This window comes from Emys orbicularis, chromosome 15 (assembly GCF_028017835.1).
Source record: "Emys orbicularis isolate rEmyOrb1 chromosome 15, rEmyOrb1.hap1, whole genome shotgun sequence".
In the NCBI taxonomy this organism is placed as follows: Eukaryota; Metazoa; Chordata; order Testudines; family Emydidae; genus Emys; species Emys orbicularis.
Window position 1 is genome coordinate 3046289 of NC_088697.1, and position 27907 is coordinate 3074195.

General features: G+C 54.2%; 1 protein-coding gene across 1 annotated transcript; it reads right to left on the reverse strand.

The window, feature by feature from the left end:
* Positions 1-1560: 1560 nt before the first annotated feature.
* LOC135889193 (arachidonate 12-lipoxygenase, 12R-type-like) lies at positions 1561-27907 on the reverse strand. The gene is made up of 14 exons (XM_065417023.1): positions 27761-27907; positions 20099-20303; positions 19620-19704; positions 12501-12623; positions 11236-11339; positions 9874-10046; positions 9390-9533; positions 8567-8770; positions 7944-8030; positions 5880-6049; positions 3773-3894; positions 3097-3197; positions 2398-2568; positions 1561-1740 (listed from the first exon to the last, which is right to left on the reverse strand). The coding sequence occupies exons 1-14, from the start codon at positions 27905-27907 to the stop codon at positions 1561-1563; spliced, it is 2016 nt and encodes a 671-aa protein (XP_065273095.1).

Below are 27907 nucleotides of genomic sequence, written 5' to 3' on the forward strand. Positions count from 1 at the left end.
CCTCCCCAAATCCCCGCTCTGGCCCCACTCCAGCCCCGCCCCTCCCTGCCCCATTGGATCCCTCCCCAAATCACCACCCTGGCCCCGCCCCCTCACTGCCCCATTGGATCCCTCCCCAAATCCCCGCCCTGGCCCCGTGTCTTCCCCAAGCACACTGCATTCCTCCTCCTTACCCCTCCCTCCCAGGCTTGCGCTGATCAGCTGTATGGCGGCGCAAGCGGTGGAGGGAGGGGGGAGAAGCAGGACGCAGCTTTTTTTTTCCCCCCCGCTCCGCCGGCAGCCCCGGACATTGCGGGGCCCTCTTAGGCGCGGGGCCCTATTCCGGGGAATCGGCCGAATTGGCTTAAAGCCAGCCCTGCACATACATGTTCGCAGCCAAGGAAAAAGCAGAAATCTCTCAAGCTGCACTAAAAGACAGCAGCGGCTTTGAGGTAGATGGAAGAAATCTAGCAGTTAGACCAGAGTGGTGGGGGCTTTATTCTCCTAGCCCTCTGTTCTGGCTTTCTCAAAGGCCTTGGGGCCGGGGCAGTTCTTCAATCGTAATAGCTCATAATTCCTGGGCCTTAATTGCTGATCAGGGTTAATTAAAGCCACAGCTGTCCTTTAACCCCTTCCTGTCCACTGCAGGGTTTGGACACACAGGTATTTTGCTACCCATAGACAAATGGCTTGATGTTGGTTGGATGATTACACTTGAGCCTCGTGCCTCCCTGCTCTAACCCACGAGACCCCGCTCGTCTCCCAGAGCTGGGGAGAGAACCCAGGAGTCCTTGCTCCCAGGCCCCTGCTCTAACCACTAGACCCCCTCTGTTCTAACCACCAGCCCCCTCACCCCTCCCAGACCTGGGGAAAGAACCCAGGAGTCCTGGCTCCCAGACCCCCCTGCTCTAACCACCAGCCCCCACTCTCCTCCCAGAGCCAGGGAGAGAACCCAGGAGTCCTGGCTCCCAGCCCCCCCTGCTCTAAACCACCAACCCCCTCACCCAGGGCCACCCAGAGGATTCAGGGGGCCTGGGGTCTTCGGCGGCGGGGGACCCCCCCCCCCCGCCAAATTGCTGCCAAAGACCCAGTGCTTCGGAGGCGGGTCCCAGGGCGGAAGGACCCCCTGCTACCGAATTGCCGCCGGAGACCTGGAGCGGAAGAAGCTCCGGGGGCCCCACGAGAGTTTTCCGGGCCCCCCGGAGCGAGTGAAGGGCCCCGCTCCAGGGGCCCCGAAAAACTCTCGTGGGGGCCCCTGCAGGGCCCAGGGCCTGGGGCAAATTGCCCCACTTGCCCCCCCCCGGGCGGCCCTACCCTCACCCCTCCCAGACCTGGGGAGAGAACTCAGGAGTCCTGGCTCCCAGCCCCCCGTGCTCTAACCCACCAGCCCCCACTCCCCTCCCAGAGCTAGGGAGAGAACCCAGGAGTCCTGGCTCCCAGCCCCCCGTGCTGTACCCCACTAGACAGAATCAGCCATTCCGAGTAGAGCCAGGCTGTGGTTTATTGCTCCCGGGACAGGATCTCGGGGACAGAGTTGCCAGCGGCCGCAGGGGGCCCGTCCCTGGGGCTTGCCGGTCGGGCTCAGATGGACGTGCTGTTCTCAATTTGGTGGGGATCCAGGTAGCGGTAGGGGATGGGCAGGGATTTGTTCCTCTCGTGGATCTCCTGGGAGATCTGGGCCAGGCGCCCCTGGAAGGCTGCCATCAGCCGCTTGGGCTCCTCCTCCGTAAAGTGCTCATCGGGATACGTGCCCAGGGATCTCTGCAAGGGAATGGGAGAGCGGTGAGGGACAGCACGGAAGGGCTCCCTCGCCCAGCGCTGAGATGCTGCCACCTCTGGGGTGGGGCGGCTGGTTACACAGGGATCCCTCGCCTTGCGCTGAGATGCAGCCACCTCTGGGGCAGGGCAGCTGGTTACACAAGGATCCCTCATGTGCCCTAGAGTGCAGGGCAGCTGTTTAACAGCTCTGTTGCAAAACTGGGAGGAGTTCAGGCCAGGGAGGGAAGGAGAATCCTGCGGCCGGTTGAAACAACACAGTGGAATTTATGGGTGTTTGAATAGAATCCCCCAAAGTGCAGCTGGGCTGGGACACCTGGGTTCATGCCCCGGCTCAGGTGAAATGTCAGCGGGTCCTTTATTTCCTTTATTGTTACCACGGGGGGGGGGGGGGGAAAGAACTCAGCTGAATGGCTCATTAAAGAGACACCCCCAGCCGCAGCCCAGCGCCCCCTAGCACCACTCTGGGGCCAGCCCTGCCAGCCAGGGGAGAGTGCCCCCTGCTGCCCCCGCCCCGCTCCCTGCCCCACAGCACCCCCTAGTGCCACCCTGGGCCCAGCCCTGCCTGCCAGGGGAGATCACCCCCTGCTGCCCCCGCCCCGCTCCCTGCCCCACAGTGCCCCATAGCTCCCGTGTCCTCACCGAGTCCCCTGGCTCGCAGCAGATGATCCAGAGGGTGAAGAGAATGGTGCTGGTGCTGTTGACTTCCGGGATGGTGTCCAGGTAGCTCTCCAGGGAGATGGTGCCCTTGGCCTGGGGCGGGGGGTTCCTCATGGTGGCCGGGAAGTTGGGCATCCAAGCTCCAAGCTCGTACTGCGGCCCAGAGAGACCCCCGCAGTCAGAGCAGCAGGGGACCCCCCCCCCCAGCCCAGCCCAGCCGGGGATCCCCTCCTCACCCCACCCAGGGGGCACAAGCACAGGGAAGGTCTGGCTCAGCAAAGAGACCTGGGCACCCAGGGCTTGGTCAGAGTCTCACCCATGGGCAATGATTAGGAAAGTCAAGGCGGGGGTTGGGGGTGCTGAGTGTGGCAGTATGGGAGGGTCTTAGGGGGCTGGAGCAGGGTCCTACAGTGTCTGGGGTCTCACTGGGGTTGGGTGCTGGGTGGGGGATTGGCTGCTAGGGCAGGGTCCTGGGGATTGAGGTGTCAGTGGGGTGGGGGGCAGGGTGGGGGTGTCGGTGCCTGGACCCCAGGGCCCATGTGGGGGGAGCAGGGTGGGGGTGTCAGTGGCTGGACCCCAGGCTGCTGTGCAGGGCAGGGTGGGGGTGTCGGTGGTGGGACCCCAGGGCCCTGTGGGGGGCAGGGAATGGGGCCCCGAGCGCCCAGGCTGGCCTCTTCCTACCTGCCCGTTGTTGAGGGCGGCGTGCCGGGCCGAGCAGCAGTAGATCCACATGGTCAGGTACTTGATGAGCTCGGGGATGCTCTGAAGGGACGAGGGGAAGCCTGCGGGATGGAGAACAGGCGTCACTGACCCAGCCCGGCCCTGCCCTGCTCCATGGCCTTGGGCTGGGACCCCACAGAGCCAGGTTTGATGCTTCCCTCTGCCAGAGCCTCCCCCGGTGAGTTGCTGCCCTGCTCCGGGCCTCAGCTCCACCCCGCACCAGCTCCCCGCCCTGCCCGTTCCCACGGCGGGTCCGTTCCCAGTCACCCCATGGCCCCGTCCCACCACTGTGACCCAGGCCACCCTGTCCCTGCGGGGTCAGACACCTTGCTCCCCATCCGGGGGTCGTGATCCCTGCCTGCAGGGCCACTTGATATGAGCTGGCGTCTGCCCCGATTGACTCCAATGGAGAGACGCCCATTGACACCAGCTGGGATCTTGCCCCGATTGACTCCAATGGCGAGACGCCCATGGACACCAGCTGGGATCTTGCCCCATTGACTCCAATGGCGAGACGCCCATGGACACCAGCTGGGATCTGGCTGACAGACACGCAGTCCGGAGACGCCCCCCAGCCACCCCTGCATGGAGCCCGGTGACCAGTGGCTGCAGAGCTCTGGGTTTACATGGCCCCTACCGGACTCCTCGTTCCCCAGGAAGCCTTCACGGAAGATCTCGTCTGCCCAGGCCTGCAGCTCGCAGTCGGCCAGAACGTGGGCGTCGCTGCGGTAATAGTGTCTGACGATGCCGGAGACGAAGCTGGAAAGAGCAGAGATGTGTCAGCTTGGTGGGTCGATGCAGGCCTCATCGCTCCCCAGTGCACCAGCGTCACTCAGCCAGCATCTGCAAACAGCCCAATGCTACCATGCACCCTTGCCGGTACCTAGTGTCCCCTCCACTTTGCCCTTTCTTAACTGTGGGAGCATGGCCTGGTGGCTAAGCCGCTGGCCTGAACTCCAGGTGATCCTGGATCTCGTCTACAGCAGAGTTGAAGTTTTCATTTCAAATTGGACTTGCTCTTGTGGAAGTTAATACATTAAATAAGCGTCGCCACTGACACAAAATGTCTTAGCTTGACTGAAACCAAGTGTTTCCATTCACCCCCAACGAGACTTTTTCCCGGAATTTGGTTTTGGGCAAAATTCCCAAAAGTTTGACTTTTCCTCTCCATTTTTCTGTATTTACAAGTTTTCATTCATTTTTCCAAAGCCAACGAATCTACCACACAAAGTAAGTAACGGGGGTTCGGATAAAGGCAGGGAAGGGGATGACACATATCTATCTTCAGGGTCTACATTGATCATAGACCTCTAATAAATCAGCCCAAATTGCTTTGAATTTTTCGGGCATTCCCTTTCTCCGGAATGCCAGCCATTCGTTAGCTGTGTGATCAGCCAGATCACCAAGCCAGGCATCAATGTTTAATGGGGATTGACTTTTCCATTGTGGTAGGATTAACTTTTTAGTGCCCAAAGCTGCCTGTTGGCACCACGCTACCTTGTTACCAGGGAACCTCCAGGTATCAGGAATAGAATCTGTGACACACTGTACCTCAAAATAGCTCCCTGTAAAACCCATATGCATCATTCATATATAGTTGTGATATTTCATACAAAGCATGCCATGTACGATATCATACGAAAGGTAATGATCTGCTGAAAGCCCTTGTTCTTTCCAAATATGGGTATCATTAGTGTGTATGAAGTTATGAGATTTTGCTGGGTGGTTGTTACTGAAATATGCTGTAAATTTGCTAGTGACATATAAAGAACTTCCCCCCACCCCACCCAGGAGGGTGTTCACAGACCATTAATAAGCAGGGAAGTTGTAATCAAGGGATTTACAATTCAATGAGGGCTGCCCAAGCACCACACAATGGGGACTGCTCCCCTCTCTGACCCATTTGCACAAGACCCACCAGGGGGATTGCTCAACCCAGTGACTCAGCAAAGCCCATCAGGGCATGTCCGGGCAAGTGTCTTATAGGTACATGGACTGAGGGTATAAAATAAGGGACAGTGGCACCATTCCTTGGCCTCTCTCCTCCCTGACCTACGCTGGAAGCAACAAGAAAGCTGGGAAGACGAAAACTTTAACTGAGGAGACTGGTCCCAGGCTTCAGGGAGAAGCCTGTGTATGAAGAACTGTAAAATCCAGTGGGATGAGAAAATTGTTTGATCTAAATGCTGCCTAGGTAATAAGGTTTAAGATTCAGACAGTGCGCTTACCTTTTATTTTCTTTGGTAACTATCTCTAACCTCTTATGCCTACCACATATAATAACTAAAAAAACTATCTATCTTTCTGTAGCTAATAAACCTGTTTTATATTTTACCTAAAACAATTTGGTTTGGTTGAAGTGCTCAGGAAATCTCAGCTCAGGTACAAAGACTGGTGCATGTCCTCTCCACATTGAGGGAGGGACGGACTGGGTAATAAACTGAAACTGACCAGGCTTCTGACCAGGGCAAGATGGTATAGTTCTGGTGTGCAAGGCTGGCGAGAATTGGCTGGTGCCCTTCTCTGTGTGATTCACGAGTGGCTCAAGGAGCATTCATGCAATCTAGCTGGGGGGGGGGGGGCGGTGTCTTTGAAAAAGTGCCTTTTGGGAATTACCATTTTTTTAAAACTAGAATTCTTTACGTGGCAGGAAAGCTGTGTTTCTAAGCAACTCTGAGCTGGTGGGAATTTTCCACATGCCATCTGCTTCCTCGCCACCCTCTGCCCTGGCTTCTGCTCCTTACCTCTCAATGGCCGACCAGATCTTCAACCCATCATCCCTGTAGTAGTAATTGCGAATGCAGTCAACCCCACGCTCTTGGATGTCATCAGGGAAGCAGAGGGAGGAATAGGTCAGGGAGGACATGCCCTTGGCCATCAGCACCTTGGTCCCCTCAAGCCCTGAGCCCATGGCCTGGGAAGGGACCAGAGACAGAGCCTTCAACTGCTGAGTCACCGGGCCAGGGGGTGGGTTAGAATGAAATACCGTCACAATCTATTTCAGCGCAACCCAATGACCGACAATACACCCCGTGACAAATGTGCCTCCCCGATGTTTCGCTTTGCGTTGTACCCCCAAAATGACCAATCACTCGCAACCCCAGATGTTTGTCCAACCAATTCTTAGAAACCTCCAATGACGGAGATTCCAAAACCTTCTATGCTTGCTCCAGAGTTAACTATCTTTAGAGAGAGAAAGCTTTTCCAAATATCTAACCTAAATCTCCCTTGTTGCAGATTAAGCCCATTACTTCTTGTCCTGCCTTCAGCAGGACCAGAGAACATTTGATCATCATCCTCTTTGTAACATATTTGAAGACTATCAGGTCCCCCCCTCGGTCTTCTTCTCTCAGGACTAAATGTGCCCAGTTTTTTTTTTTAACCTGGCTTCATAGATCAGGGTTTCTAAGCCTATCATGTTTGTTGCTCTTTTCCGGACTCTCTCCAATTTGGTCACATCTTTCCTAAAGTGTGACGCACCCTCCCCCCCACCCCTGTTCCCCAGCTGAGGTCTCACCAGGGCCAGACAATTACCTCCCTGGTTTTACACATGACACTCCCGTTAATACAGCCTAGAATGATATTAGCCTTTTTCCCAACTGCGTCGCATTGTTGTCTTATATTCCATTTGGGACCCCACCACAACTCCCATATCCTTTTGAGCAGTACGACCCCCTGGCAGCCAGTTATGTCCCATTGTGCAGGTGGGCATTGGAGTTTTCCTTCCTCAGTGGCGCACTTTGCATTTGTCTCCTTTGAATTTCAGCTTGTTGATTTCAGCCCAATTTTCCGAGCTGTCGCAGTCGCTTTGAGTTCTAATCCTGCCTATTGAAGTGCTTGCAACCCATCCTGGCTTGGTGTCAGCCTCAGATTTTATCAGCAATCTCTCCACTCCGTTATCCGAGTCATTCATGACAATATTGAATAGTGCCGAACCAGGCCTGTCCTCTTGTGGGACCCCACTAGATTCCCTGTTTGACAGTGGACAATTGAGAACCCACTCTTGGCGTCTGGTCTTTCAACCACCCATAGTAATTCCATCCAGCCCAAATTTCCCTCGTTTGCACGTGGGATGTGTCAAAAGACTAAAATCAAGATATATCACATCTACTGCTTCTCCCCAGCCACTAGGCCAGCAACGCTGTCCAAGAAGGAAATTAGGTTGGTTTGGCATGATTTGTTCTTGACAAATCCATGCAGGCCATTCCTTCTAACCCTATGATCCTCTGGGTACATATTGATTGTTTAATAATTTGTTCCAGTATCTTCCAGTTAGACCGACTGGTTTGTAATTCCCTGGGTCCTCTTTGTTCTTCTTTTCAAAGACAGATGCCGTGTTTGCCCTTCTCCAGCCCGCTGGGACCTCACCCGTCCTCCAGGAGTTCTCGAAGTTAATTGCTAACAGTACCGATGAGCTGCAAGCAGAGGCTGCGTCCGCAGAGCCGTACGGTGCAAACACCGGGACTAACTGAGATGGAGGCTGGCCCGAAGGACCTGCTCTCCGGGAGGTTCCCGATGCAGTTTTCATGGCGAGACAATACGGGAAGAGAGCTTCGGGGTTCCAGGTGACCTCGGGCGACAGGTGCATTTTACTCCCAAGTACGTGGCTCTGGGATGGGAGTGGGGGCTGATGGGTTAGAGCAGGGGGGGGCAGGGAGCCAGTACTCCAGGGTTCTCTCCCGGCTCTGGGAGGGGAGTGGGGGCTGGTGGTTAGAGCTGGGGGAGCAGGGAGCCAGGACTCCTGGGTTCTCTCCCCAGCTCTGGGAGGAGAGTGGGGTCCAATGCCCCTGACCATGGCATCCTCTCACCCTTTCAATGATCCCTCCGCGTCTGAGTAGCAGGGTCCTGCCCACAACGTTGATGTGCAGCGTGTAGCGGGTGTGGGGCAGCAGCAGCTGGGGGGGAAGAGACACAGGAGTGGGTGAGGGCAAGCAACCACCCCCACCCCTGCATGTATCCGGGGGGGGGGCAAGGACCCGGCCCCTCTGATAAGCCAGCAACGGCTCCTTCTTCCCCATCATTCAGGAGGTGGGGGACGTGCTGGACCGCGATGGGTAGAACGCAGCCAGCGTGGGGGAAGCCCAGCCTGGCACACCGGGCACACACACCCTGCTGGGCAGATGCAGGTGGGGAGGGATAGCTCAGTGGTTTGAGCATTGGCCTGCTAAACCCAGGGTTGTGAGTTCAATCCTTGAGGAGGCCACTTAGGGATCGGGGGTAAAATCAGTACTTGGTCCTGCTAGTGACGGCAGGGGGCTGGACTCGATGACCTTTCGAGGTCCCTTCCAGTTCTAGGAGATAGGATAGGTGCGGCTGGGCACAGGTGTGTGCCGGCAGCAGGGCCCGTCTGGCACGCTTCCCCTGCTGGGCTCTTCTCTCCCGCACATCTGAGCACAGCTGGCTCGGGGGGGTGGCCCGGCCCCTCTCTCACCTTGAAGAGCGGGTGGCACATGGGCAGCTGGCGCAGGGTGGCCAGGGCGAAGGCCTCGTCGATCAGGTGGGTGAGCAGCAGGTGGCTGACGGCCTCATGCACCAGGAACTCGGCGTAGCGCACCCAGGTCTTGGCCAGGATCCAGTCCCACTCGGAGTCGCTGGGCAGGAAGATGGGGCTGGCGGGGCCTGGGCACTGGCTGAGCTGTGGGGGGAGAGACACAGGAGGGCTGGGGGTGCGGGTTTGCACAGGCCGGGGTGGGGGGGGTGAATCCTGCTGCTTCCCCTGGGGAGCCGAGGGGCTGGGACCTGGCTGCCAGGATAAGGGGACATGACGGTGCAGCAAATCGAGTGGTAGAAAGAGGAGACACACACAGCTTGGGTGTGTGTATGCACACAGCTGGGCACACAGAGCTGGAGTGTGCATATACACACACAACTGGGGTGTGCATACCCTACCTCTAGCTCCTTACTCCTAACCTAACCCTTATCCCTAACCCGAATCTTTACCCTCACCCTAACCTTACCTGGCCCCGCTGTGGAAGGGACAGACAGTGCAGGCGCCTGCATCGGGATTCAGCTCCGGGGACAAAGGGCTGGAGTTCAGAGCCAGGTGCCAGTGAGTCTGCAGAGACCCACTCGCTGCCAGCGGAGATGGGGGTGGCCCAGAATAGTGTCTGTCAGGGGTGCTGGGAGCCAGGACTCCTGGGTTCTCTCCCTGGGCCAGTCCTTTAGACAGCAATGCCCAGCCCTGGGACTGTGTAGGGGTGGGGGCTGCATGGGGGTCCTGCTGGGAAGTGTGTGGGGGCGCCGGGGGCTGTTACCTGGATGGCCACGGGGATGAGCTCCCCGGAGGGCTGCAGGTGCAGCAGGCAGAGGGGCGCGGCGATGTACTGCTGGTAGCCGTTGATCGTGTTGGCCGGGACGCCCTCCAGGATTTTATAGTCAGCGAGGAAGATGTTCCCCTTCTGCAAGACACAGGGAGAGCAGAGCAGAGTGTGGGGGCTGGTGGGGGCCAGCGCATCCGGGGGTGCAAAGAGGGGACCCCAGGGCATGGGGGAACGCTGGAATGCCAGTGCTGTGAGCTTCCCCGCAGCAGTGCCCTCTCCCAGCACCGTGAGCTTCCCCGCAGCAGTGCCCTGGGACTAGCCCCTGGAGTCGAGTGGCCAGTGTGAGCGTGGGCACTGGCTCTGGAGTTGGGCCAGCTGGACACCTCTGACCCGTGGCTGCTTGTGCCCGGAGCAACACTGGGGAGGAAGCCGGAGTGCAGCCAAGTACCCCCAGGGGTGTCTCTGGTGCCCCACTTACCTCCAGCTCGTCCTGCAGGCTGGTGCTCTCCCCCAGGGAGGAGGCCACCATGGCCGGTGTGACAGGGAAGTTGCAGGGGAGCTCCGTGCAGCGCCGGATCACCACCGGGTGGACCCCGTTCAGGAACTGGTACCCAAAGAACGTGTCCTCTCGCCAGTGCACCCGCACGTACTCTGGGGGGACACGGGCAGGGCAGCCGCGGGGTTAATGTGCCCTGTCGGGACTCAGGGGAGCCGGGTTCAAGTCCTACCCTGGGTGCCTGGGGCAGCTTTCGGCAACTCTCGGGGCCACGGCCTCCCCCTGCTGGAGAACAGGGCTAACGGTCCAGCATGAGGGGGCCTGATCTCAGTGGGGGTCTGGGCAGCACCTGGCACAAGGCTGGGGGGGTCCCTGATCGCAGTCGGGGGGGTGGTCTGGGCAGGTGTCATAACTATAAAGGGAAGGGTAACAGCTCTCCTGTGTACAGTACTATAAAATCCCTCCTGGCCAGAGACTCCAAAATCCTTTTACCTGTAAAGGGTTAAGAAGCTCGGTTAACCTGGCTGACACCTGACCCAAAGGACCAATAAGGGGACAAGATACTTTCAAATCTTGGGGGGGGGGGAAAGGCTTTTGTTTTGTGCTCTTTGTTTAAGTTGTTGTTCGCTCTTGGGACTGAGAGGGACCAGACATCAATCCAGGTTCTCCCCATCTTTCTAAACAAGTCTCTCATATTTCAAACTTGTAAGTAAAAAGCCAGGCAAGGCGTCTTAGTTTTACTTTGTTTTCTCAACTTGTAAATGTACCTTTTACTAGAGTGTTTATCTTTGTTTGCTGTACTTTGAACCTGAGACTAGAGGGGGGTCCTCTGAGCTCTTTAAGTTTGATTACCCTGTAAAGTTATTTTCCATACGGATTTTACAGAGATGATTTTTACCTTTTTCTTTAATTAAAAGCCTTCTTTCTAAGAATCTGATTGATTTTTCCTTGTTTTTAGATCCAAGGGAGTTGGATCTGTATTCACCAGGAGTTGGTGAAAGGAAGGAGGGGGGAAGGGTCAATTTCTCCTTAAGATCCAAGGGGTTTGGATCTGTATTCACCAGGGAATTGGTGAAAGGTTTCTCAAAGCTTCCCAGGGAAGGGAATGGTGGCAGCGGACCAGAACTAAGCTGGTAGTTAAGCTTAGAAGTCCTCATGCAGGCCCCCACACTTGTACCCTAAAGTTCAAAGTGGGGATACAGCCTTGACAGCAGGGCCTGGCACAAGCAGTGCTGGGGTCTCTAGCGGCTTGCGTCACACTTCCCAATCACCCTGCTCTGTGCGTGGGGGCTCTGGTGGGCCCAGGCGAGCTGGGCTCAGGGTGGGGGTGGGGGGGTCACCTACCTGTGATCGGGGTCTTGTTGAAACAGAAAACCTTATTGATGTCATCCAGCTTCGCCCAGGAGTTGGTGCAGCTCAGGAAACCCTTCAGCCGCAGCTCCACCTGCCTGGGGGGAGGGAGGGGCAGGGTGAGCGTGAGAGAGCCCCGAGGGGGGGCTTGGGAAGGGGATAGCCTTTCCTCCCCCCGAGAACCAGGCATAACAAATAGGGTTCCCCTTTTCTCCCCCCCAGAGACGCACTGGTGGCAAAGTGGAGCCACGCAAGGGGCAGCTGCCCCCTGTTGGAGTGATGAGCTCAGGCTCTCGGCAGACTCAGGCAGCAAGGCTGCGTTGGTTACACCTGGGTTTTCAAGCTCTTCTCCCCTACTACAAGGACTAGAGTGAGTAGTATGGGATGAGGGGGTGTATGGGGATGGATAGAAAGCCAGGTAGATTGATGGGTGGGGATGGAGAGAATGAGAGAGAGAGAGAGAGAGAATGGATGTGTATGGGAATAGATAGAGTTAGGTTAGAGAGTAGGGCTAGGGATAAGGGTTAGGTTTTAGAGCAGGGTTAGGGGTTAGTCCCTGGGGCTGGGCCTTGGGGGCTGGGCTGCACACACACATCCCTCCTGCACCGCAGGAAGGTGGATGACTTGGGGAAGGGTCAGAGTTAAGGTTACGGAAAGATGTCAGGCTACACGGTCGGGTTAGGGCTAGAGAAGGACTATAGGGCATAGGCAGAATGAGAGAAAGGGTATAGGATATGGGTTAGGGTAGGATTAGGGAAAGGAGAGAGTACAGGGTTAGGGTTAGGGCTAGGGTTTGGGTTTAGTCTCTGGGAATGACCTGGGCTGTGGGGGCCGGCAGTCACACATTGACCCCGTGCTCAAGGAAGGGGGAGGTCTTGATGAAGGGTTAGGGTTACTGTGTAGGGTTAGTGTATAGAGTTAGGGTTAGTGTATAGGGTTGTGTATAGGGTTATGATTAATGTATAAGCTTAGGGTTACTATATAGGGTTGTGTATAGGGGTAGGGTTACAGTGTAGGGCTGTGTATAGGTTATGGTTAGTGTACAGGGTTAGGGTTACAGTATAAGGTTGTGTATAGGGTTAGTGTATAGGGTTAGGGTTAGTGTATAGGGTTGTGTATAGGGCTAGGGTTAGTGTACAGTATTAGGGTTAGTGTATGTACAGGGTTGTGTACAGGGTTAGGGTTAGTGTACAGGGTTAGGGGTAGTTTCTAGGGGCAGGCGCTGGGAACAGGTCTGGCTGTGGGGAAGCACCACTCACGCGCTCGCCCCACGCAGCAGGAAGTTGGTGCTCTTGGTGAAGGAGTACATGCTGTTACAGTCCAGCTCAATGACGTTGTCCACTGCCAGACACCGGGGCAGTCCGGCGGCGTACTCCTTCCACCTGGGCAGGGAGAGATCGCAGGGGACGTTAGCCCTGGCCTGCCCCTGTGTCACGTTATTGACATGAACTGTGACCGTATAGACCATTGTTGCAACCAAGATCCTTTAGTGGCCCCAAATGTTGTACAAAGGAGGTCAAATAAGGTGTCTATAAGGAGGTTATGGTTTACTGTGTGGCAAAGTACCTTCTTCTCCTCAGCAGGCTCAGTCCTTTTTAGCCTTGGAGACACAGGCTTGGGCAAGGCAAATCCTTGCAGGTAGCACAGGGTTTGGCTATTCCTTTTCTCAGTCAGCCCCTTGTGCTTGGTTAGCTTTCCTTCTGGGGACAGAGTGCGGCCTTCCTTGCGGGAAGGGTTCAGAACCTTGCTGCTCCTAGCTTACTGGCAGCTTCCCTGGTTCTCTCCCTCTCTCTCCTCCCCCTTCCACGCCGGGGAGGGTTTAAAAAGGTCCCAAGCAGTTGGAGCCAGCTGAACCTAATTAGTTCCCTGGTAACCCCTTGTCCAGCTGAACCTTATTTCCCCATGGTTCTCTCTCCTCAGTGGCTTGGGAGAGGCCTTTTTAACCCCCTGGGACTGATTACTACCCCCCCCCTTTGTAGCTTTTTGTCCTGGGTTTGCTACATATCCCCCCCCCCCCCGCTCAACACTACGGGGTTGGGCTACTTGGGTCGGAAAGCAGTGCACTCTCGACAGGCCATCCGCATTGCTATGTTGGGTCCCAGACCTATGTCGTACTGTGAAGTGGAAGGGTTGAAGCGACAGGAACCATCTTGTTATTCTCGCATTTTTGTCCTTGTTTTGGTGCATCCACTGCACAGGGGCATGGTCCGTGACAAGGGTAAACCTCCGTCCAAGTAAATAGTAGCGGAGGTTCTCTATGGCCCATTTCACCGCCAGGCATTCCTTCTCCACCACGGCGTATTTCCGTTCCCTAGGTAGGAGCTTCCTACTAAGGAAGAGGACGGGGTGTTCATCATCTCCGACCATTTGGGAAAGCACCACTCCCAGCCCTACTTCAGAGGCGTCAGTTTGTAGGATAAACTCCTTCCCCCAGTCTGGGGCTACTAGTACGGGGTCTGTGCAGAGGGCCGTCCTCAGATCCACAAAAGCGCCCTCGGCTGCAGCAGACCATTTTACTATGTCAGGGCCCCGAGCTTTTGTTAGGTCCGTTAATGGGCATGCCCTGGTGGCGAAGTGGGGAATGAACCGCCTATAGTACCCCACTAGTCCCAGGAATGCTCTGACCTGTTTCTTCCGGAGTGGTCGGGGCCACTTCTGTATAGCTTCTAACTTGTTGAGCTGGGGCTTCACCATGCCCCTCCCCACTATATACCCAAGGTATTTGGCCTCAGCTAACCCGATTGAACATTTGGAGGGATTGGCAGTCAGCCCTGCCTTCCTCAGGGTGTCCAGGACCGCTTCCACCTTCTCCACGTGGGTCTCCCAGTCGGGGCTATATATGATGACATCATCGAGATAGGCTGCCGCGTACTTTCCATGGGGTCGCAACAGTTTGTCCATTAGCCATTGGAAAGTAGCGGGGGCCCCATGCAACCCAAAGGGGAGAACAGTGTACTGATATAGACCTTCTGGAGTTGCAAAGGCTGTCTTCTCCTTGTCGGCCTTGGCCAGGGGGATCTGCCAATAGCCCTTGGTAAGGTCAAGGGTAGACATAAACCGTGCCTTTCCCAATCTGTCAATCAGCTCATCTATCCTGGGTATAGGGTAGGCATCAAATTGGGACACCTCATTGAGTTTGCGGAAGTCATTGCAGAACCTCATACTGCCGTCCGGCTTAGGCACTAAAACCACGGGACTGGACCATTGGCTATGAGATTCTTCAATGACTCCTAAGGCCAGCATTTTCCTGACCTCCGTCCTAATCTCTTCTCTCTTGGCCTCTGGGATCTGGTATGGCTTAACGCTCACCTTCACTCCAGGCTTCATGAGGATGTGATGGTGAACCTCCGTAGTCCTGCCCGGCTTTTCGGAGAACACATCCTGGTTGCGTTTGATCAGGCTGATCACTTCTGATCATTGTTCCGGAGTCAACTCCGGGGATATCCCCACCAGGTCGGGCTGGTTGCTTTTAGGGGATGGCGCCCCCAGCGCAGCCACCAGAGCTTCTCTATCCTGCCAAGGTTTCAGCAGATTTATATGGTAGATCTGCTCCAGCTTCCGGCGGCCCGGCCGTCGGACCTTATAGTCGACTTCTCCTATCGCTTCTATTACCTCGTACGGCCCCTGCCACCTGGCCAGGAGCTTGCTCTCGGCCGTGGGTATGAGCTCCATCACCCGGTCCCCCACCTGGAACTTCTGGGTCGTTGCTCGGCGATCGTAGTTTGTCCGTTGTGCCCCTTGGGCCTTCTCCATGTGTTCGCGCACAAGGGGGGCGACTTGGGCTATTCTGTCTTTCATCTGCAACACATGTTCAACAACGTTTCTCCCAGGGTTCGGCTGTTTTTCCCAGTCTTCTTTAGCCAGGTCCAGTATGTCCCTGGGGTGGCGACCGTATAACAGCTCGAAGGGGGAGAATCCAGTGGAAGCCTGAGGAACCTCCCGTACGGCAAACAGCAAGTAAGGCAGCAGGGCGTCCCAGTCTTTCCCGTCACGACTAATCACTTTCAGTAACAGGTTCTTCAATGTCCTATTAAAGCGTTCGACCAGGCCATCGGTCCGGGGATGGTAGACCGATGTTCTAAGGGTCTGTATGTGGAGCATTGTACACAGGTCCTTCATCAGCTTAGACACAAAGGGGGTCCCTTGGTCCGTCAGGATCTCCTTAGGTATTCCTACTCTGGAAAAAATCTGAACTAGTTCTTTGGCTATGGTCTTGGACGTGGTATTCCGTAGGGGTATGGCCTCGGGGTACCGGGTGGCATAATCTAGTACTACCAGAATGTATTGATGGCCCCGGGCTGACTTTTCCAATGGCCCTACTATGTCCATAGCTATACGCTCAAATGGGACCTCAATAATTGGCAGAGGTACCAGAGGGGCCCTTAAGTGTGGTCGGGGCCCATGTATCTGGCATTCCGGACAGGATGTGCAATATCGTCGGACCGCTGCATAAACGCCAGGCCAAAAAAACCTCTGTAGAATTCGATCCAGGGTCTTATCTATCCCTAGATGGCCCCCAAACAGATGGCTGTGGGCCAGCTCCATTACGGCTCTTTGATGCTTCCGTGGGACCAAGAGTTGTAGTATGATTTGCTCTTGGACCCGGACTACTCTGTATAGCAGGTCATTCTTAATCATATAATATGGCCCCGCACCCTTAACTCTCCCCTCCACGGGTACCCCATTTACCTCGACTACTTCTTCGAGAATATTGTGGTATATGGGATCATTGGCCTGATCCTGACCAAAATTCCCGCGTGCGGTCCCCATTTGTCTAAACTCGGGGGGGGGTCTACCTCCGTCTCCCCCTCGGAGAAAGCCCCTGGGGAACCAGGTCCGGCGGTAGGGTTGTTGATCGCCGACCCAGTCCCACTGTCAGTCGAGCCCCTTCTTTCCCCTACAAGGGTAGACTTCTGGCACTGGGTCAGGACCCCCGTCCCCCTCCTTTTCTCCGCCCTCCGTTCCCTCCTAGTCTTCCTGGACTTCCCCGGCGGGGAGAACAAATCCTGGCTAAATTCATGGAAGGCCGGGGGAGGGTTAACGATCTGTACCACACCCTGGGTCCCAGGGTCATTATTTTCTTCCACCTCCTCCCCGGGGAGTAGGCTATCAAACCCCGGGAAGTCTCGTCCGATAAGGACAGGGTAGGGGAGTTTTGGAACTACTCCCACCGTCAACCTAGTGGGGTTTCCGAGAACTTCTATTTTTACGGGGATAGTTGGATAATAGTTGACATCCCCATGCACACAGGATATCCCCGAGCGTTTGGCCCGGGATAGTTGGTCTTGCCCGACCAGCTTCCCCGAGACTAACATGATTGCACTTCCCGAGTCTACTAAGGCTGTGGTCTTTATACCATTCATCTTAACTGGCCTAGTGTATCTATGAGGGACCATCGCAACCCCGACTAGACTTATTAGATCACATGGTCCCCCTATATCTCCCAGTTCGCATTGCATAGGCTCTCCTAGATTCGGGCATTGGGCAGCGATATGCCCCATTTCGCCACAGGCATAACATCGGTACCCCGCTCGGGGCAGCCCCCTATTTTTCGGGCTGCTGGGCTTTATCTCTCGAGTCTTTCTCCCCCAGTCCTCAAGTCTCTCCGGGACCGCTGGCTGCTCTTCTGCCTCCTTCCTCCCCTCCATTGTCCGGCCTGGCGCTAGGGCAAACCGGGGCCTCGGTGCAGAGACTGGTCTCCGATTCTGGCGCCTTCCGTCCCCGGGGGTCCAAGAAAGTTCTTGGGCTGCTAAGTGTCTCTCTATGAGGGCAACTAGTTCATCATACGAGGAGGGATCATTTTGATGGACCCACCCTCGTACGCCTGGCGGCAACCCCCTCATGTACCTGTCCAACACCAGGATTTCCACCACCTTCTCCGGCCCATGGGTCTCAGGGCGGAGCCACTTCCGGGCGAGGTGGATCAAGTCAAATAGCTGGGACCTCGGCGCTTTGTCATCCTGGTACTTCCACTCGTGGAAGCGCTGGGCCCTTATGGCCGGCATCACCCCTGACCTCGCCAGGATTTCCGCCTTCAGCTGGGGGTAATCCATAGCTGCTTCTATGGTCATATCGAAATAGGCCTTCTGAGCCTCCCCACACAGAAATGGAGCCAGGAGGCCTGCCCACTGATCTTGGGGCCAAGCCTCCCGCAGTGCCGTCCTCTCGAATGCAAGGAGATATGCCTCTATATCGTCATCCGTTGTCATCTTCTGTAAATAGTTGCTTGCGCGTAGCGGCCGGGTCCCCTGGGGCCCGTGCGTCAGCGTGGTCAGGGCTTTCAACTGGTTCACTACTTCATTCAGGTGGCTCGATCTTGGACCGCCTGGTTCACCAGCAATTGGTTTGTCTCCTGTTGGACACGCACTGACTCTTGCTGGGCTGTCATCTGTACTCTGGTAGCCTCTTGTTGGGCCGCAGTGGCCTGAATCAACGCCTTCACTACGTCCTCCATATTTTTATTTATTTATTTATTTATTTTTTTGTGATTTACCTTGCCCTGAGATGGCTTGCCACAGCGCCTCACTATTATCCCACCCCTGACACCACGTGTGGCAAAGTACCTTCTCCTCAGCAGGCTCAGTCCTTTTTAGCCTTGGAGACACAGGCTTGGGCAAGGCAAAACCTTGCAGGTAGCACAGGGTTTGGCTATTCCTTCCCTCAGTCAGCCCCTTGTGCTTGGTTAGCTTTCCTTCTAGGGACAGAGTGCAGCCTTCCTTGCGGGAAGGGTTCAGAGCCTTGCTGCTCCTAGCTTACTGGCAGCTTCCCTGGTTCTCTCCCTCTCTCCCCCCCCCCCTTCCACGCCGGGGAGGGTTTAAAAAGGTCCCAAGCAGTTGGAGCCAGCTGAACCTAATTAGTTCCCTGGTAACCCCTTGTCCAGCTGAACCTTATTTCCCCATGGTTCTCTCTCCTCAGTGGCTTGGGAGAGGCCTTTTTAACCCCCTGGGACTGATTACTACCCCCCCCCCTTTGTAGCTGTTTGTCCTGGGTTTGCTACAACTGGTTATGATTATGCTATCTGTATGCAAGTATCATTTGTGTATTTAAAGTTATAAGTATTGGCTCTATACTGTCTGTAGTTCAAACTTGTGCTGTGCTTCTGGGTGACACCCCAGACAACTTGGCATCAGCACTGCCTAACCTGCTTGATGGCCCATTAAGGACCATCAGCTGTACAACTGACCCATTGAGAGAAGGCAGATACGCCTTGTGACTCTGCAAGGCATGCAGGGACCTGCCTACGGAGAGAACTCGGAGGTTATTCCAAGCCATGTGCTGGGCAGCTTGTGTTTGGAACAACGAAAGCAGAGGCCACATGGCAAGAGAGACTATAACAGGCTGCTGCATCTCCTTCATCTTGTCTTCAATCCTGCTTCTTACTTCTGGAGGAACCTTGCTACCAACTGAAGCTCTGAACAAAGGACTGAATGACCCATCCCAGCTGTGGATGGACTCCAGAGACTTGATTTGAACCTGCAGCTTATTTCATCACTGCTACAAGCCTGAACCAAGAACTCTGCCATTAGTAAAAAGCAACAGAGGGTCCTGTGGCACCTTTAAGACTAACAGAAGTATTGGGAGCATAAGCTTTCGTGGGTAAGAACCTCACTTCTTCAGATGCAAGTGATGACTTCAGATGACTTGCATCTGAAGAAGTGAGGTTCTTACCCACGAAAGCTTATGCTCCCAATACTTCTGTTAGTCTTAAAGGTGCCACAGGACCCTCTGTTGCTTTCTTTTCAGATTCAGACTAACACGGCTACCCCTCTGATACTCTGCCATTAGTGTATGTAATTGATTCCATTTAACCACTTCTAGCTCTCATCTCTATTTCTTTCTTTTATGAATAAACCTTTGGATTTTAGATTCTAAAGGATTGGCAACACCATGATTTGTGGGTAAGATTTTACTTGTATATTGAGCTGGGTCTGGGGCTTGGTCCTTTGGGATCAGGAGAACCTTTTTTCTTTTACTGGGGTCTTGGTTTTCATAACCATTTGTCCCCATAACGAGTAGCACTGGTGGGGATACTGGGAAACTGGAGTGTCTAAGGGAATTGCTTGTGTTACTTGTGGTTAGCCAGTGGGGTGAGACCGAAGTCTTCTCAGTTTGGCTGGTTTGGTTTGCCTTGGTGTGCAAAGGAACCCCAGCCTTGGGCTGTGACTGCCCTGCTCTAAGCAATTTGTGCTGAATTGATACTCTCAATTGTGTCCCGCCAGAGGCAGCATCGATACACCCTGCCCCGGCAAACCCAGCCACCCTCAGCCACAGTCCTGGGCCTACCTGTCCTGCAGTTCCTATCGCCCCCTCCATCCCCAGGACCCCGCGCAGGCCTGAGCCCCGGGGAGCTCCCCCAACCCCCACAGGGTCTCACTCACCCATAGCACTCGCGTCGGTGCTTCAGCTCAGCCTGCCGCTGCTCCAGCAGCAACGGGGAATCGGCATCGTCACAAACCGTCTGGCCTGGGGGAGAGGAGAGAACGTGAGAGACAGAGAGAGAGAGAGGGGTGTGTATGGGATAGATAGATAGATTAGATAGCGGGTGTGTATGGGGATGGATAGACAGACAGGGGTGTAGACGGGGATGGGTGGATGGGGACTGATAGAGGGGTGTGTACGGGGATGGATAGACAGAGGGGGGTGGATGGGGACAATTAGACAGAGGGGTGTATATGGGGATGGATAGACAGAGGGGGGTGGATGGGGACAATTAGACAGAGGGGTGTATATGGGGATGGACAGACAGAGGGGGGTGTACGGGGATGGACAGACAGGGGGGGGTGTACGGGGACAGCTAGCTCGCTATGACCCCAAGCAGCACCAGGCCAACTCCCATGTCCTGCTCGCAGCCCCCTACCTTTGCCCTCCCGCAGCTCCAGGGTGCGGTAGCCCTCAATCCACTGGTAGCAGGGGAAGCGGTAGCGCTGGCCGTGGGGGGAGATGACCTCCACGAAGCTGCAGTACCAGTTGTCGGTGGGGTAGAAGGAGTAGGGCTCCTTGTGGAGCCGCACCAGGACGATGTCCCCCAGCCAGCGCCGGCTGCACAGCTGGAACTCCTCCACCTGCGATGGGGGGGGGGGGGACCGGAATGTGAGGGTGTGACTCAGGGATTAATCCAGCAACTCAGGAGTGAACCGTCAGCATCTGTCTCCCCCCCCAAATAAAATACTTGTTGGCCTCCTGTGCCCCCATTGTGTGGAAGTCTCCAAGGAAACACAGATCGGCCAAGTCACTGTTGCAACTACTGTTCTACTCAGCACCCGCCTTTCATTACCCTGGAGGTAGAGGCCAAGGTTTACCGGTTTGGCTACATCTTGAGGTACCTCAGCATAGCCGAGCAGTGTATAGGAGAAGGACACAATCTCTTTAAAGCCTTTGTGAGCCCTCTAGCGGTGCCCACCATGTTTTAGGAGCTGCCAGAAATGGGTCAGAGCAGCCGTGTGCATCTAAGCTTGGCCTCAGTTAAAGCGCAGGCTGAGGTCCTGCCCCTTACCCATCCAGCCCTCTACCGTGGGCTCAGCCCGCCCCATCCATGCCTTGTGGTTTAATGAGAGGGGCACCCTGTGTGACGTTGCGCTCCATACGTTTTATAAAAATATGCTTATAAGTGTGGATATGATGTAACTGGAATATGCTTTATGCAAAAGGTCTCTTGTAGGGTATCATTACAAAGCTTATAATCTACTGTGTGGTCATCCTATTTGTATGAATGTATCACTCTTGTATCTGAAACTAGGAATATGAAATATAACTCTGAGGTGCTATTGTAATTATGCAAAGTGTGGGCCATTATCGGTGGTTTGGAATCTTGATGGCTCCCGTTAATCAGGACAATTGGTTGTAAATGGCTCTGTTTACTTGTAAGCTTCCTGTATACGTGTATGCCAGCAAGTGGGTAATGAAGTCTGACAGTGACATGTGATCATGTCACCTGAACTGGAATCCATATTAAACCTGGTGCTTTTCCATTTAGAAGGAGGGGTGGAGACCCAGAGAGACAAAGGATTCCTGCCTTGGGCCAAAGCTATAAAAGGGGGTGGAAGAGAACAAAGGAGGCTGCCAGTCATGAGAAATCCTCCAGTTACCACCTGAGCTGTAACTAACAAGGGCTGTACCAGGGGAAAAGATTGTACCAGGGGAAAGGATTGGGCCCAGACTAGGAAGGAGTCTAGTCTGTGAAAGAAGCTTATTGGAACATCTCCGAGGGTGAGATTTACCTGTAATCAGTTTCTTGATGTATTAGGCTTAGACTTGTTTTTTTTGTTTTATTTTGCTTGGTAACTTACTTTGTTCTGTCTGTTATTACTTGGAACCACTTAAATCCTCCTTCTTATACTTAATAAAATCACTTTTGTTTATTAACTAACCCAGAGTAAGTAAGTAATACCTGGGGGAGCAAACAGCTGTGCATATCTCTCTATCAGTGTTACAGAGGGCGGACAATTTATGAGTTTACCCTGCATAAGCTTTATACAGAGTAAAACGGATTTATTTGGGATTTGGACCCCATTGGGAGCTGGGTGTCTGGGTGCTGGAGACAGGAGCACTTGCTGAGTTGTTTTCAGTTAAGTCTGCAGCTTTGGGGGACGTGGTTCAGACCTGGGTCTGTGTTTGCCCCAGGCTAGCGTGTCTGGCTCAACAAGGCAGGGTTCTGGAGTCCCAAGCTGGCAGGGAAAACAGGCTCAGAGGTAGTTTCAGCACGTCAGGTGACAGTCCCAAGGGGGTCTCTGTGACTGAACCCGTCACACCCCACTCCCCAGGGCCCCGCCAGGGCCCCAGTATTGAACCCCGGCCTGCCAGGCCCCCGATGGGCTGGGTTGGCCACGCTCTCTGTGGGTATCCGGACTATATAAAGACCCCAAGAGCCAGAGGAAGCTGGCTGAGCAACAGACCGATGCCTGTTGCCTCGCTCAGCCCTGCCCCATGGCTTTGCCCGGCCCTGTCCCACTGCCTCACCTGATCTCCAACCAACCCGCTGACCCGGCCCCATGCACCAGATCTTCCGGCCCTCCATGAAAACTCCAAGCATTGCCCCAGATATCTCCGATACTGATCGACCTCCCGGCTATCCAATCCCTTGAGTCTTGCTCTAGGCCCCCCCCCCCTTAGCCTGCCCTGTCCCCCAGGCATTACGGTCTCTGCGAACTGTTCCCTTGTGATCTCCAGCCCCTGATGCTGGCTACTCACCAAAACACCAGGCCTGCCATCCCAAAGGAGCAGCAGCTCGGGGCTGGCATGGCACTTAACGCTGCTGCAGTGAGCTCTAGTGCTAGCGTAAGGGAGACAGAGTTCGTTTTCTGAGTAGATGCAGAACGTGAGTCCGGGTGTTGGCCTCTAGGGCCTACCGTGAAACATATCAATGGCAGTTTGGTAGCTTCTCTTCTGTCTCTTTAGAGACCAGGCTGTGACTCCACAAAGGAATACAGCAACTTCTGCACTTGGATGGGTCCAATGGGCCCATCTAGCCCAATATACCGTCTCCCACCGCGTTGCGAAAAGCCGCTCAGTTTGAGTAAGACAACCCACAGAAACATTTTGCAATAACCTTCCCATGAGTAAGGCGTCTCCCTCTCTTAAGGCACTTGGGAACTGGCTGGGGACCAGGAACCGCAGGGCAGACAACCCTTGTTTATTGCAGCAGATGGAAATCTGGATGATATATTACAATGATTTATTGAATTATTTAATCCCTCTGCTCAGCCCTGCTAAGGTCTTCCAATTAGTAGCAGTGAATCCTGGGGTGAATGTAAAGCCCTTTAATCCGATTACATGTTTGCTGCTTTTGTTGAATGTCCTGTTATTTATTTTTCAATTATTATTATTATTATTATTATTAATATAAAAAGAGGTCACATTTTCCAGATTTTTTCTGCCCCGCAAACAGAAAAAATTCAGTTAAAAAAAAAACAACCAAAAACCCTAGAGTCTCACAGATTCACATGACTCCAGGTGCTTGGGGCTTTAAGATATATCCCAAAGATCACATGATGTGCAAAAAAGTCAGGCGAGTTAGCAATGCTGTAGAAATGCCAGCACTGTTAACTATTTCAGTGCCATGTGCAAGTATTCACACACCATCAGTGTATAGGCTTGTTTGTCAGCCTGAGATTGAATTTGGGGTGTGACTTTTTCATATGCTTAGATCTTGTTTGTGTAAACAAAAGACAAAGACTAGGGGCATGCACAGCAGGTATATTTGGGCCTGCTAAGGAGGAGGAAGGGGGAATAGGGAAGGGGGACACAGGCCGGGCTCTGCAGCGTCAGAGCAGGGTACGGGGGACAGTGGGGAACAGACACTGCTGGCGTGTAGAGCGATGGATATGCCTACTTGGAACTAACCTTGATAAACATCGCCTGCACTTCGGACGGCTGGCCGCCTGCTTTCTGTCCACATGACGAGAATCCTCTACATACTCCCATCGGGACTAGGGTGCATGACTGGATCTGTGGAACTCATTGCTGTGTGCAATCGAACCAGTGCACACTACCCGGTTCCATACCAAGTGCTCAAGCCAGTGTGGACAATACCCCATTTGCCTGTGACTATCCAGTGGACTCATAAACATGGACAACAGCACGCGAAACCTGCAGGAGCAGCTCGCTGCCACTGCCAACAACGGGACAGATTTAAAATATACACTCCAGAATGGTGTTAAAAGACCTTGACCCTGTCAAAGGAGGAGAAGCAATTCTGGTGGTGGCCCAGATGTTGGACTATATTACAATGATCAGGGCTCCAGATGTTACTGTGGATTATTATGGCTATTGGCCTGTTGTTAAGTATGCTAATTTTGCAATGTCTACTGTGGTGTTTAAGGGGGGCACAGACCCACAAGGTACAACCACTAAATGTCATGGAAGAGCCCTACACCACAGTGTGACAGATAACCCGGACCCAACCTCTCAGGCACACCATTATGGGGCGTCTGGCACACTCATTGGAATATGGATATCCATACGAGGGAAGGTGCAGCGCATAGGGGAAAGTGGGGCAAATGGAGCATCAAGACATTCCACCTTGATGCCTGGCCCTATCAGGAAATGTGTCGCCATATAGCATAGCGGAATTTGACGTATCTGATCCGACTTACCCAGCTGTGAGGACGGCGGCAAATCGACCGCCACGGCTCCCCCATCGACGGCGCTTACTCCTACCTGGGCTGGTGTAGTACGCGCGTCGATTCAGGATCGATTATTGCATCCCGACGAGACGCGATATATCGATCCCCGAGAGTTCGATTTCTACCCGCCGATCCGGGCGGGTAGTGAAAGCCAGCCCTAAGACTCCAATCCCTCGTTCCTCCCAGCCTGACTCACAGGAAGGCCTGCAAGCAAACAGAGCCATCTACAGACAATTGTCCTGGTTGATGGGAGCCATCAAGATTCCAAACCACCATTAATTGCCCACACTTTGCATAATTACAATAGGCCCTCAGAGTTATTTTTCATATTTCTAGTTTCAGATACAAGAGTGATACATTTATACAAATAGGATGATCACACTCAGTAGATTATAAGCTTTGTATTGATACCTTACAAGAGACCTTTTTCATGAAGCATATTCCAGTTACATTATATTCACTCATTAGCATATATTTATAAAATCATATAGAGTACAACATCACACCCGCCCCTCCCCCTCCCTGCCACCGAACAGCTGATCACCTGTGCCAGGGAGAGGGGGGGGAGGGGAGGAGCGGAGCTGCAGCACGCTGGCCTTGGGGGAAGGAGGCGGAGAAGAGGTGGGGGCAGGGCCTTGGGGGAAGGGGGTGAAATCAGGGCATACCCCCTCCAGCCCTCTGCCATGAGCCGCTCAGGGCAGGGGGCTGGGAGCATCCCCACGACCCCAGCTCACATCCCCAGCCCTCTGCCCTGACCCCTGAACCTCCCCATGCCCTGACTCCTGTACCCCTCCACATCCCCACCCTGAGCACCAAACAGGAGCTCCTGCACCCCCTCCCCACATTCCCACTTGCACCCCTCACACCAAATGGGAGCTGCCCCGGGTAAGCGCTCCACACCCCTACCTCCTGCCCCAACCCTGAGCCCCCTCCCTCACCCTAGCTCCTGGTCAGACCCTGCACCCCAACCCTCAGCCTGCTCCTGCACCCTAACTCCCTCCCAGCCCCTGCACCCCCAGCCCCGTGCTCAGTGCACCCCCACCCTCAGCTCGGTGCAGAGAGAGACAAAGAGAATGGGCCAGAACCAGGGAGAAGGTAGGTACCCACACTATGTGGGCAGGGGGGAGCCTGTTTATCCCCTCCCCAGCCCTGCTTTGTGGTTGAGGGGAGAGGCATATGACACACTAAAAGCCAGAGAAGAGGCTGGCCTTGCCCAAGACACAACCTCACTCCTTACGCCTCTGTAGTGGTGCAGATAGCCTACTCCAGCCGGGGGTGGGACAGAAGCAGCCAGAGAGGCTGTGGAAACATTCAGCTAATTAGGGTGAGACTTGTTAGGAGCCAGATGGGAGACAGCTGCTGGGACAGAGCAGATATAAGGAGCGGCCCAGCAGAGCCAAGGGGAGTCTCTCCTCGACAAGCCAGGGAGGAGGACTGGCTCCCAGGGATAGCACCGGAGATAGAGCAGTGCTGGGCAGGCTCAGGGGAGCGGAGGGGGAGCTCTGGCCTGTTACCTGCTAGGCTGGGCAGGGAGGCTGCTGCTAGAGGGTCCCTGGGTCAGGACCCAGAGTAGCAGGCGGGCCTGGCCCCCCCCTCCCCTGCACTGCACCTGGCCACGGAGGAGCAGGGCCAATACAGATGGCAACTTGCCCCTGCAGTAAGGGGCCAGACTTTGGGTTGTGGTTGGCCCCTGCTGTGGGTGCAAGCCACAGGACTGCCGTGACCCCCGGAAGGGGGGTGAGGAAGAAGTAGTGGGCACTGCCGGAAGGCAGCGTCCTGAAGAGAATCCCACCGAGCGGGGGAGCAACGTGGGTCTGAAACAGCAGAGTAGGGTAGACAACGGGCAGGGCACCCCCTGCAGAGGGCGTGCCGGAGCTGGACTGAGCTAATCCTTGGAGCAACCAGCAGGAGGCACCACGGTGGTGAGTTGTGCTCCATTACACCCTCCCGTAGGGTACAAAAGTGGTGGGACGAAGACCCCAGACCCACGCCCCTCCAAAACGGAACATGACCATAAGCTGTAAGGGGTGGGACCAGGGGTGTGCACAGCTGGTATATTTGGGGCTGCTAAGGGGGGGGGGATGGGAAACAGGGACACAGGCTGGGCTCTGTAGCATCAGAGCTGGGAACAGAGCCCTGGGAAATAGACTCTGCTGGCGTGTAGAGCGATGGATGTTTGTTTGGAACTAACCCCAATAAACATCACGTTGCCTGCACTTTGGACTTCTGGACCTCTGCTTTCTGTCCGTGTGGCAAGAACCAGGGGAGGGGGTGAAGGGAAAGCCCCCTAACACACACCATCCCTCAGCGTCCCTCCGAAACCATTATGAGTTTGGTTTACAAATCTTGAGATTAAAGCAGTAACCCACGCACTTTGTGTTTTTGAGGCATTTCTACAGCTAGTCTATTTTAGGTACTTATCTGGCACCCACCACTGCTGTCTTGAGGCACCTTGAATCTTTAACACATTTACTCTCACAGCACTTTTGTGAAGTAGTACAGTGCTGTTATCCCCATTATATAAAGGGGAAACTGAGTCACAGGCTTTCACACAGTGAGACTGCAGTAGCACAGGGAATAGAACCAGGATCTATCATAGCCCTGGCAATGACTCTAACCACTGGACCATCCTCCCCACGTAATATAATGAGGACATAGAATGGATTTTTCAGTTCTGGCAATTCCAACAAAGTGGGGGGGGGGGGAATTCACTTCTGGTCAAACCGAAAAAATGAAATTTTTGGCGAATCAGAAAGTCAGGGGACATCATTTCGGTTTGAACAAAATATTTCATTCGACCTGAAACAAAATGTTTTGTTTTGATCTCAAGCAATTTTTTAACGTTTTAAACAAAATGAAACATAAAAGAAATGCTCTTTGCCTAGAAAAATTGAACACTTTCATTTTGAAATTGAGAAGACTGAAACTTTCTGATTTTTTTGTGTTTTGGAACTCAAACAGTTCAGTGGAATCAGTGCAAAATTGTGAAAGTTAGTGCCAAATAGCCATTTTTCACCATTTAAAAAAAAAATTACAAGTTGAAAATTTGCACCCCTTTCTCCTCCTCTGGCATAAGCAATAAACATTTTCACAATAAAATCTGCCAATCTTCTGTCATAATCACGTGACTCCAGGCACTGGAGATTTAAGAAAAACACACCAACTATTTGGAGATCTTTTAAACTGCACTTAGTTCAGATTTTCTAAGCAACCACAAGGACTAGACACTTCAATATTTTTTTTCAAATGAATGCAGTCGCCCAATGTAACCCCATGACTCCAGAAGCTGGGGATTGAAGATCAAAAAGCCCCAAGTCACGAGCGTTGGCGACCCCCCCCCCCACTTTCTACTGGGAGGTTCTGTCCACAGAGCCTGGCCCCGTTCTACTAGCACTCACTGCCCCAGGGTTGAAGTCCTTCCCGCAGTTGTCAAAGGGCTTCTTGTCGCTCTCCTCGTGGGTCCCCACCAGGGTGATGGAGATAGAGCTGAATGTCCCGGCTAACAGGAAGTTCCCGGTGGCGACACGGACTTTGTAGGTGCCCAT

Coding starts and splice junctions, on each gene's coding strand:
- LOC135889193 (XM_065417023.1), bottom strand. CDS start 27,907: ATGGGCACCTACAAAGTCCGTGTCGCCACCGGGAACTTCCTGTTAGCC. Junction 12,624..19,619: donor CACCGACGCGAGTGCTATGG/GTGAGTGAGACC, acceptor CTCCCTGCCCAG/GTGGAAGGAGTACGCCGCCG. Junction 1,741..2,397: donor GCTGCGAGCCAGGGGACTCG/GTGAGGACACGG, acceptor ATTCCCTTGCAG/AGATCCCTGGGCACGTATCC.